This window comes from Balaenoptera acutorostrata, chromosome 1, assembly GCF_949987535.1.
Source record: "Balaenoptera acutorostrata chromosome 1, mBalAcu1.1, whole genome shotgun sequence".
In the NCBI taxonomy this organism is placed as follows: domain Eukaryota; kingdom Metazoa; phylum Chordata; class Mammalia; order Artiodactyla; family Balaenopteridae; genus Balaenoptera; species Balaenoptera acutorostrata.
The window spans coordinates 169,768,485-169,780,559 of NC_080064.1; the positions used below are offsets into that span (position 1 = coordinate 169,768,485).

General features: G+C 40.2%; 1 protein-coding gene across 3 annotated transcripts; it reads right to left on the reverse strand.

Annotated features, from left to right (window-relative positions):
- Positions 1–4,653: 4,653 nt before the first annotated feature.
- Positions 4,654–11,496, reverse strand: LOC103003127 (cytochrome c oxidase assembly protein COX20, mitochondrial). 3 transcript variants are annotated; one of them, XM_057532002.1, is made up of 4 exons: positions 11,102–11,212; positions 5,976–6,090; positions 5,802–5,865; positions 4,654–5,339 (listed from the first exon to the last, which is right to left on the reverse strand). In XM_057532002.1, the coding sequence occupies exons 1-4, from the start codon at positions 11,141–11,143 to the stop codon at positions 5,195–5,197; spliced, it is 366 nt and encodes a 121-aa protein (XP_057387985.1). In that variant the 5' UTR covers positions 11,144–11,212; the 3' UTR covers positions 4,654–5,194. The 3 variants fall into 3 exon arrangements, with proteins under 3 accessions (XP_057387985.1, XP_057387974.1, XP_057387987.1); XM_057532004.1 differs by having other exon boundaries at positions 5,208–5,339; positions 5,802–5,861; positions 11,102–11,496; XM_057531991.1 differs by lacking the exon at positions 5,976–6,090 and having other exon boundaries at positions 11,102–11,489.
- Between the last annotated feature and the right edge of the window lie 579 nt (positions 11,497–12,075).

The window sequence follows — 12,075 nt, forward strand, 5'->3', positions numbered from 1 at the left end:
GATGTGGGAATACCAGTCCAGGCAAATGGAGAAAAGTCTTACGGAAAGGTTCAGTTAATTTGTTCAAATATTTCAGTTACAATCACAGTGCTCCACCAATGGCACAGCGGTTATTCCTGAGCATGCCCAGCTTGGGTATCTGCACAACTGGATGTTATGAACGGACTACAGGCCTGGAAAGCTAGCATAGTGTTTAAAACCTGTGAACACTGAACTGTTGTGGCATGTTCTTTTCTGCCAGTCCTCTAATACTCCATTCCGTGATCTTACAGGAAGTAAAATTAGTTTTGCCTAGTAAGATACATTTTATACTTGCCAAGCACTTGAGAAGCACTGCCACAAATTAGTATCAGCCAAAATTGTTTTTTTTTAAAAAGCAAAAGCAATCAAGAACTTTGAGATGGCCACTGTAGACATTTAACTTGCGTGGCTTTCATGAGAAAGAAAAAAGAGGTACAGAGAAAGTGAGATAAAGTTAATACCTCAGAAGAACAGTCGAAGCTTACTTGAATGACAGGATAACTTTTTACAGTAGTTGTTAATAAGGTATCCTTTCAGTTGTCTGTAGTTAAGGGAGATGGGAGAGTCACGGTCAAGAACAACGAAAGGTTCCAACTTACTTTTTTTTTTTTTTTTTTTGAAAAAATAAAGCAAAAAATAATGTGCTGATTTAAATTTCATCTCCTTTTCCTTAGTCTGTCCATGTGAATGTGCTGTGTGGAAGAGTAAAAGGGTCCAAGTAAATGTGTTCCAGTGATTCCAATAGGTATTCCAAATTAATTGCTGCTTGTACATTTAACACATGTTATACTGGGCTTCCAGGATCACCTTAATTAGAACTCCTCTTACTTTAAAAAGGCAGGGGAAAGGGAGAAATTAGTAACTAGGTGCATAGATTTATAACAGGAAAGAAAGGTTCTCTAGTATCTCCTTTGCATACCTGAAATGTGAGGTATTTGGTGGTATGTTAGCAATTGGTGGTCCTCTTGCATAGGTTAGAGGCAGTACATGCAAATAGAGCCAAGTCCCTTTAAGGTTAAATCCTTATTCTAATGGTTCAAATTCCTTCTATTTAATGTTATGTAAGACATTGTTTCAATACCCTCCCTACTTGTAGAGTTGAAATACTTCCTTAAAATATTCTAATACAGAGGTATCTAGGATACCTATGTCCTTGGGTTCCCAGAATCTTTCTGCATCTGTATTAAACGCACAAATACTTTTTGTTAGCTTATAATAACTTGGAAAATGATCTTTCTGGATAATGAAGTGATGTAAATTTACATCAAAGTACAGAAAAATCAGGAAGTGAAATTTAAGACAAGGACTTTGATTATGCTAGTCCAGAGCATGTACTTTCTTGTTGCCCTGAAATTATTTAAAGACTTAATAAGCTTAGAAGAAATTAGTTTTCCCCACTACATACTTGAGAATAATGTATTTTGATGAAGTGAGAGGACTTGGGTGCTGTACTGACTGAAAATATAACTACCAGGGTTTCCTCAGTGAAATACAGTTCTACTGTCAAATAAAAGCAATCTCTAAAGACTTTTGAAGAGCAGACAACTTAGAGTAAAAGGTAAAAACTCAAAGCCATTTCTGTTCATTTGAGAAAAAACAAACTAGAATGTTTTTAAAGCAAACTTAGAATTTAGATAGTAGAACATGTTTCATTTCATGTGACTAGTCTTTGTAGTCTAAGGGGGAAGACATTTTTATGAAAACCCTTTAAGAAACCAGTATATGCAAATTTGAATCCCCTAAGGGTAGGCCATATAATAGGTGTTTTACAACTTACAAAACTTAGTAGAAGTTATTCCTAGAAAAGGGTAGAAAAGATAGCTGCCCGTTAAGTCCATGTGAACATTTAGTGAACAATAGAAACCTTTAATTTAGTACTTATAGTCACTGGTAGCTTTCTCAAGATAAAAATACTTGGAAAAAGTCATCTTTAATCTCTAGAAAATAAAGAGTGGTTGAAAAGACTCAAATGTTTGCAACACTGATCAGTAGTGCTCACATTACGAACTTTAAAATGTAATACTTTATTAAAAAACTAAGCTTTTTTGTCCCTAAAGCTTGTCTTAAAAGAAAGTTTAAATATGGAACTTAATGCACAAAATAACCTGTGTAAGATACCAGTATTTGGGTGGTAGAGGATATTGTTATATATTATTACTGACCTGATTTGATGATCAATGGACCGTATTTTAAGATGCTTCCCAAAGATTTTATTCTAGAGTACTATTAAAAACCACAGTTAAAGCAATCAGTAATTTTTCTACTTTCCTCATTAAGGTATTCTGCTTTCCCAAAGTAGTTTACGTTAACATCACTTCTAAAGGGGTGTCTTAATCCCCATCCACCACAGATTTTTACCTAGGAATAGAAGGATTCAAACCCTATTTGATCCCTAGCTTTTTGCTGAAAAGTGCATAAACAGGAATCCTGAATTTATTATATAGACCTCCTCGCATTATAAAATCGAAGCAAAGGGAAACCAGCGATGGAGTAGAGGTACGTAGACTGAAGAGATGCTTGCAAATCAAATAATGGTATTAGGGATAGTCAAATTTCTTGTTGGCAAACTTGGTCAATAGAAATCACAAGTCCAGAGAAAAGCTAGTTAATTTTAAATTCCCTGAGGTTCTTTTACTGAGATGTAAAGCAAGTAGTCAAGGAAAAACAAAGAGGGAGGGGTGAGGGAAGGGGGGGAACTGCATAAAGCACTTAGAGGTAGTGTTAATTAAAGTAGGTATGATAAGCTGCAAAGTTTTAAACCTACTAATTGCCACAATTCTATTTTAATCAGCTATTTAGCTGGTACCTACCGCTATATCACCTAGTGTGAAATTTCGGATTTAATGGAATAATGAAGGAAGCAGTGCAGCTGGAGGCTTCAAGTGGGCTTGGAAGGTAGGTTACTCTTTCAGCTTAAATTTGGAAAGTGTAAGCTTTTGGATGAGAGGGACTAGTGAACATTTAGTAATTAAACTAACATGTGTTGACTGCTTTATACCAGACCCTTGATTGGGAATGTAAAGACAAAAATTGATAGGGTTCTTGTAGCACAAGTCAGTGACGAATGGAAGTGCCAACTACTGTTAGTGGAACATGAAACAAAGTAGTATGAGAGCCTAAAAGAAGGTGATGATCCTAATTCTAGAAGTTAGTGAGCAAGAGAGTGGAAGGTTATAGAGAGGAGGTAGGAGAAGGGCATTATAAGTGAAATGAAAACATTTGAGCAGAGGTATGAATTCAGTTCATGGTGGCCAGAGGTACACTGGAGATGGGACTGGCAAAACTTGGCAGTTTGAACTTGAAGTTGGGTGGCAGAGTGGAAGACGATGGGACTGGAGGGACCAGAAGTGGAAGTGTCAGGATCAGCGTGGAGGCCGTGGAGGTCTGGTACCAATGTTTTAAGGGCCTAGAGCATGTTGAATGGTCCAATAATTCATTAATGCGTTTTGTATCATTTTAATAGGTAAAGAAGAAAAAGTGCTAATGATTTAAGTTTATGAAATGATATTTGAAAAGTAATCCAAATAAGTAATTATATTTAAATTTCTGTTTTTATCCAGGTCTCCAATTTATGCAGTCATTCCGCTGTGAAAATGAACTAACCTTGTTATCATTGAAGGCCTTGGAAATTTTTACCAGCCGAGAGATTTTTCTCTTACTCAGGGTAAGATGTAATCATAGTGTGCTAGAGCTGGAAGGGACTTGACTTACTTAATCCATTTGCCTGATTTCGTATGTTACATGTTATCAAACTGAAGCTGAGAACGTAAGTGGCCTGCACAGCTTGTTAAATATCAAATTTGATTAGTACTCATCAATTCCTCCACCCCACCCCAACTCATGCCTTTTAAAACATGAGTGACTGTCACATGGAATTTTTAACATAATTGTTTAAGATCAATTTGAATAATATAGACTGCACTCAGCTTTGATTTGTGTCAGTAACGGCAGGCAGATGATCTTGAAAAAACTTCATTCTCTTTTCTAATAACCTTCCCTTGTTAATGTCCAAGTCTTTCCTTTGGTGGCTGCCAGATGATTAGGATCAATAAAAATCTCTTAGAACATATATGCTTGACAGTGTCACTCATGATAGGGCATTTGGTAAACCATATAGCTTGTGTACCCTAACCCTTATAATGACAGCCATAAGGTGAGCATGGGAGGGAAAATGCTACCTCTCTTGTGAACTGGAGCAGGCCCCTACCAATCCTGAAAACGGATTCAGAACAAAATAAAGTTTCAAAACATCTCTTCCTTGATCTGTTTAGCTCACCGTGATAATCAGTAGGACCAGTAATAATGCCATAATCCTATCCACTGGTGTCTTCTTCCATACTTATCATTTCTTAACCAGAAAGGTCTCTAAGCCTGTGTTTTAAGTAATGTTGATATTTATTAAACCAAAAATGATGAATGAATGAATAAATGCTGTGGACTTAGTTGGGTGCTGGGTGCTTTTTTTAAATGGCAGCCAATTGAATTATAAATGTCTACATTAATGGAACAATATGTGTGTAATTCTGCAGTATTTTCCTTTGCACCAAACAAGTTTCTGAAAATATTTTTATGTGTGCCATGTACATATTTAAATTCTACTTAAAAATAAAAACGCTGCATACATCCAAAAAATATTTAGAGCAGCTAAAAACCACCTTTACTTTCTGAGAGGTGACTCACCTGTTGAAGTGGAAGAATAGGGTCAAGCAATGGGTACATTCTAAAAATAACAATTGCAAAGTGATGACCCATTAGTTTTAAGTCTGATACAACATCACTGGCTTTCGAAATCAGAAAGTATCCCCTCATTTTTAACAGGTTACAGTAATACAGTTGTGATTTTTGTTTTTAAGGCAAGTTTTAACATCGAACTGAGATTTTATTTCTTCAAACGTTAGGTGTACTCACTGCTTACTATAAGGAAACACTTTTCTAAGCATGTTAAACACAAGGTTTGTTTTAAGTACGAGTCCACTATGTGCTATACTGACAGTAGATACAGGGCCAGAATAAGTTTGTAAATATTCATACACATGTAAAAAAGACTACAACTTACACATACATTATTTACTTGGTTGAAAGCCTTATGGTATATAAAATGCTTTCTATAGTTGATCTCGGCTTTGTTCACACCGAAGTGAGTTGTATCTGGGTTTTCTGTGCTCAAGACTGCTCAATTGCTGCTGCTGCTGCCGCTGTTGGTTTGTTTTCTTTCAGGATCAAGGTGGGTACTTTCATATAAAATCTTGTTTTTAATTCCTTCTCTGGCAAGTCTTTCCTGGATTCTTAGCTTTGCATAATTATACCTACAATGGAACCTAGTAATGAGAACATGAATAAATTATTGATATAACATACCTGTAGAAACTAATTTGAAATTTGTAATCAAAATTTTTAAATGCTTACAGATGACTGTCAGTGGTTGTGAACACATTCTTAAGGTAGCATTTTCAGATGTTATGCCATAGGCAGGGATTGAAATGAGCATTAGGATAAGATAAAAGGTTGAGACCTTCCTAAGTGAAGTATAAACCCTGACATGGCATTAATGCAGTGCCTAATGTCATGCATTCATCTGTTCATTTGACAAATAACACAAAATGTGTGTGTATATATACATATTTAAAAGATTAAAGGTAGTCCAGCAATATCATTTTGTAAGATAAATTTCAGTGAGGGTGGGGAATCTCAGTGGGAGATTGCTCTGAGTAGAGCATGTGCTTTGGAACTAGATAAACCTATTACAGTCGTGGATCTTCTTGAATACTTAGCACACATACCAGCATCCTAAAGTCACCAAGATAAATCCTCCTATTCCAACGTCACATGATCTTCTAATTCTACCTGTCAAAAGGAAGCATAAACACTAATACACTGCATGTTATAATACTTCATCTAGGAAAAAAACTTCAGAGAAACATGTTTTTTATGCATAGAGAGAAGCAGATACTCACTAGTTAACAAAAAGTGTCCAAGGCCAGCCACAACAGATCCTAATGAGCCATACAATGTGGAATCCCGTGCACAGGGGATGTTTTCAACATCTAAAATTCCTAGGAGCTTAAAGGGCTACGAAAAATAAAAAAACTTAGATTGGACAAGAGAATATTTTATTTTAGGGTGGTTTGGCAAAGATTAAAACCATCTTTAATCATCCTGCTTTGGTATATAATATGAATCTAAAATGGAAACCCTGAGAATTTGACCAGAAAGTCCTAAGCAGGTAGGGTAAATTAAACCTAGATTATGGTACCATGATTATGCTATAATTTGCTAATCAACTGGTTTGGAGATAAGGTAAGGGCATACATTATTTTATGAGCTCTTTAAATATCTGTATGAAATCATTTGGGGATTTGGCTATCATTGAAATTTAAAAGCATAATTTCCTTCTAATAACCTGAGACGCATAGATGGGCAAAGTGAAACTGTCCTAACCATGTTGCTTATAATATTAGTATACTGCTGTTTTAAATTTCTTTAAGGAGGACTGCAGATTTTCTGTGTTAACTAGTAACAACACATCGGTTGTGTCTGTAAGAATAAATGCTTTGTGTTGAGACAAATCTCGTCTGTTTCTTGCCTGTGATATGAAGTTGCTGTTGATTGTATTTCTTTGTTGATAGTACATGGTAACCACACCTAGGTGTGATGAAAAAAGCTGGAAATCTAGAGGGTTGGATTTTATTCTCAGCTCTGCCACTAACTTCTGTAACCTGTAGGACATATTTTTTTATCTGGCCTGCAATCTGTAATGAAGGGGTTCAGCTAGGTGATAATTTAAGTTCCTTCAAGTGCTGAAATGAATGGTTTTAATTCTTTATATAGTCTTCATTGGATTTATGGATTTGTTCTCCCTCATTAAAAAATACTGCCACTTTAAGCATAACATTTTCAACTTGAATGTCTTCTCACTCTCACTCTGTACTTAGGGGTTTTGGGAGGGCAGGACAGAATTTTATAAGTCACGCTTATGTTTTGCTACAGCATTCTCCTATTCATAAAAAAAAAACAACTTAAGGTACTGTTTTCATTTAATGTAGCTTTTAAAAAGGAAGCCACTTGTCCATTCTTTGGGATGAGATATACCTAGATGGTAATATACTGTAAGGGAAAAAGAGTGGAAGAAATGGGAAAAGGACAGTAAAGGGCAAGTCAGATTAAAGGTTGAAACATGAAGGTATTGTGTTTGCTTTGGCTCAGGCTTCTGCAGGAAAGACAATGTGACTTGGTTCCTAATAAAGCAAAAGTTACATACTCTTGGATCATTATGTTCCTTTTTTTTTTGCCTCTGCCTGTCCCCCCCCCCAACATGTTTACTTCATGAATACAGCAGGTGCTCATTTAAGTTGCAGACTTGAATGTTAAAAGGCTCTTTAGTACAAATCTTCATGGACAAAGAGGTTGGGATTTAATTCTGCTTCTAGGCTTTTCGTTTAATTTAGCAAAAGATGATTGTTTCTCACCCTCAGGTCAAGAGCCAGGTGGAATTTATGGCCCCGGAGGGGAAGGAGGGTGTGATCTGTTCTGCAGCTAGGCCGTTGCCCTGGGGGAAGGATGCTAAATAGACTGACATGGGGTGGTGGTGTTTAATGTCAGATCTTAGAAGGGAGTGAGACCAGCAGCTTCTACCACAGGGTAGAATGTTAAGATGGCTTTCACATTTAAGCAGAGAAAAAGAAAGGACCCATCAAGTGTTGGCCGCAGCATGCCAAACACTGCACATCTCTGCCAAAGACAGCACTTGTTTCAAGGCTTCTGGGCTTTTTCATTTGGATTCCGTTCCATAATGGAGCCCTAGTGTGACCCCAGGATACACCAGAATCTGCAAACTTTGCGGGGGGGGGGGCATTTGGATAAAATTGTAAGCCCCAGTTGTTTGCCAAGTGTGTAAAATAAACTTGCTGAACATCCGAAATGGTGCTGTTTGTTTAAATCAGCTAGGTAGGTAACTTTCTGAGCTTTTTAGAGATTTTCAAATCCCACCCTCAGATTCTGACTCAATAGGCCCCAGGCATTTATGTTTAGGAAACTGCCCACCCCCCAGACTGGGAGAAACACTGCTTTAGAGATTTTAGAAAATAAAAATTTTGGAATTGCAGATAATGGAATAATCCAGTTTAGTTTGAAAGATAAGCATATCCTTTTTAAGTGGTACCTTCTAAAACCAACAATGTGGGTTAGAGGCCAAGGATGCTACTGCTAAATGTCCTACAATGCATGTATCACCTTCAAAACTGCCTTGGTCAATGTCAGCGCCAAGGCTGAGAAGCCAGTGCTTGTCTAATCTCATAACTCAGAGGTGCCAAGGAGCTATTAGTGCCCGGCCCTTTATATCCCTTGTTTTTAATTCTCACAACCTCTTTGTGACATTTTCTCTGAAACAGGCTCAGGGTTTACGTAGAAGGCTAGTAAGTGCTGGCAGAGAGGAAGTGGAAGTCAGTCTGACCCTGAAAGCCTGTCATTCCCACTGCAGCATTTAACCCTTTGGTTTTTTAGTAAACACCAAGGTTCACACATAGAGAGTAACAGAACTGAGTACATAACTGTAGATCTGCAATTTGTATCAAAACTGGGTAAGGATGTACAAAGACTTTTTCCCCTTTACTAGTAGGGAATTTTCAACCTCCTGGTAAAGTTGGAGTTTAGACTGCTGATGACTTAAAAGCAAGTATGGAATACTGTAATGAAGTCTTCAGTTTATATAATAGTTTTGAGAGTACACTTAACTTTGATTTTCAGAAATGGATATAAAGAGTCTAAGCCTGAAGTCACTTTGAAGTAGTTATGTTTGTAATGTTAAAGGCATTTAACATTCCTCTTTTATTTCCTAGTCTGCAAACTCAAGGTTCACCTGCTATTAACAAAGCCTTTAAATGTAAACTAAAATTTTAGACTTTTGGTAAGCTAATATTTTTAAGCTTAGATTTAGAAAGGCAGCCTTACCAACACACCTTGATGGAATTAAGGGAAGCTCAAAAAGAAACTTAGAAGCCAGAATGCCAATTTAATAATTTACAGGAAACATCAGATCAAATTAGAGCTACTTCATTTCCCACTGTTAAATGTATCTGCATCAGTGCTCATATTCTGCCTTTCCTTTTGTTTCAAAGGAGGAACTGGCCCTACTCCTATTTAAAACTAGTCCTCACTTTGCAGTTGATTACTTTCTCCACTCAAAAGACCTCTGCTTCTGTGGTTATCCCATCTTTCATTTGCATTACTTGTTTTTCCTCCTTTTAATAATCTCCAGTCTAGAAACATACAAAATAAATCCCCCTCTTGACACCCTTTCCCCGCAAGCCACCATCCCATTTTTCTGTTCCCTGTCACTGCAAAACTAAAGTTACCTGTGTGTGCTGCTTCACTTACAAACCTACGCTCCCTTTAACTTGCTTCAACCAGACATTTACCAACTGCACTCGACGGAAACAGCACCCACTGAGGTTTTCTAAAAGACAATCGTTTTGCAAAATCCATCATACTTTACATCTCAGCACATGTGGCACAGATAATCATTTGTTTTTGAAACGTTTTCTTTGGCTTCAAATACAGTATTAGTCAAAAATTTTTTTCATATATTTCTTGATTCTCAATGGGTTAAGCCACCCTCATGACCCTAAAATGACAGCAGTTATCTCCTATCAAAGGTACAAAAAGGATGAAAGCCCCATTCAAGATCCCAGTGTTCTCACAAAACAATCTAGAATTTTGTGTTTGAAGTTATGGTGCCCCTGGAAATATGCAAGTTTCAAACAAGGGTACATTTTGTTGAAGTAAGCATATTCCAAATAGTATGTGAGACTTTAAAAACAGAAAAGGCACCAACAGTGTATAAATTGACAAAAATTTTTTTGAAAACAAATATGGAAACAATTTACCCAACATCTATTCATAACCATTTGATGATCTAGGCCAAATTTAGATGGAAAATTCCCCAGAGAAGCAAGAACACTGAATAAGTGATCAAAATTTTCAAGCTGAGCAGAGAATATCCTAAAACTATAGGTGCAGTGTGGCACACAGTGTGGGTCTTCAATAAATATTTGTGAATCTAATTGATCCAACGTTGATCTCTCTATGGCCTACTATTTAAAACTTTCTTCTTCCATTGCCTTTTTTAACACTTATTTACTCTGCATTGAGGACATAAAAATTGGGTTCCCTGCTCTTAAGACACAAATTAACTTCCAGTATAATGCTGTAATGATCCAGCAATGTACAAGGTGTCCGGGAGATAGGAGCCGAAGCACCTCAGTCTCTCTTGAGGAGTCGGAAAGCCCTTCAGGGGAGACCGGAGATAACCCTGTTTAGCTTTAATACACCCGGAGAAGAAAGCATGAGAAGAGTCACACGTCCCTGAACAGTTAGGGTTAGTTAGGTGATGAGCTTTATATCACAGGCCGAGAAATTCGGATTTATCCTGAAAGCAATGGGCAGCTACGACTGGTTTTAAGCAGAGAGGTGGAATTATGCATTTTACAGGGTAGCCCCCAAGGACGACTGTGGAAGGTGAAGCGAGGAAGGCAGCGCAGGAAGACATGAATGCCAGCCAGCGAAGCTATTGGTTACATATGGTACTGCATACTCCACGTGGTCGAGTGAAAACAAGGTTAACGGGAAAAAATCTCAATCTGTTCATCACCCTCCTGCTCTGGATATAAATTCACTCGAATATAACCAAGTTCTTATTCCTCAGCATTTATCGATTACTCTGTTAAGTGTTAAGTATACAGCCTTAAAGACAAGGCACCTGTCCTCAGCTTTTAAATCCCTCTCTTTGGTAGTAAATTACAATACGAGGCCCCTGTCAACAAAACTTTCTTTCCAAAGGGATCCGTCTTGTGACCTGCAGTAAGCTATCGGTACCGGTCCCCTCATCCTCCTAGTTTGGGTCACTTAAATCATGGCAATTAAGATAAAAATGTCGGGGGAATGGGAGGAGGGGACCTGTTCGATTGCAGAGAAGCTAATGACACGTGCTCCCGGCCTGGGTCTCCCAGCTCTAGAGGCCGCGTCCTTAGGCGCCGCCCGCCCGTGCTCCGCGCGCCCCGCCGCGCCCCGCCGCAGCCCGGATTACCTTCCCCTTCCCGGGCTCCCCGGCCTCCGGCGCAGCCGCCATGGGAACAGTCGGCACCTCCCCCACGCCCCGTCGCCGCCGCCGCCGCTGGCCGCCGTGAGCGGACGCCCCGCCCCGCCCTGGCCAGCCCGGCCCGCGCCTGCGTTCGCGCTGTCCGCCATTTTAGGGAACGTTTCCCAGTCTCCGCGGCGGCAGCACCGGCCGAGCCGGTTGCCTTTGGTGTGGCCGCCATTTCCTTTGTTCAGTTGAACGGATCCCGTCTCCTCCACCGGGGCTCTCCCCAGCCCGAGGGCCTGGACCAGGGGAGGAGGAGGAGGAGGAGGAGGAGGACTCGTGAAGCAACCGCGCACCCGGACTCTTGGCACTTAGAGGCTGCGCCTTTTTCCGCCCCTGCCCCTCCTCTCGCCCCAACCGCCATTTCTAACTGCCGTCCGCGCGCGTGCGCTCGCTCCCGTGCATAGGCGCTGGGCGCGCGCGGCGGGGCGGCCGGGGCCGCGCAGAGGGGGCGTGCGCGCCGCCGCCGCTTTGTCCTGGGAACGGGAGCCCCCACCCCGCCCGCGCCAAGCCCACGGCCCGGAAGTCGGCCCGTACTGGCTTGCGGCCCGCGTCCCCTTCGTGTCCTTTGTCTTCCCGCCCCGGGACGAGTCCTGGGCGACCCCGGCAGCTCCACCCAGCGCCAGCCACCGTTTCGCCCCGAGCGAAAGTGTGGTCCAGCGCTCACACCGCTTACTCCCTTCTTTGGTTTCATCTGGGAGGGGCTTTAAAATAGCGCCACTCGGTTTGCCTGAAGGAGACTGGGGACAAAATGGAGGGAGGACTTTGTCAGTGAAGACGCGTCAGGACGTTTGTGCCCGCCGTGCAGGCGGGGAAGGCAGGCGGGGTGAAGTAAAAAAAGGCCTGCGACACGCGTTTTTGAATGTTAGGTAGTGTTCCACGTATACTCCGCCCTACGACTGCGACTTAGCGTGAAATCT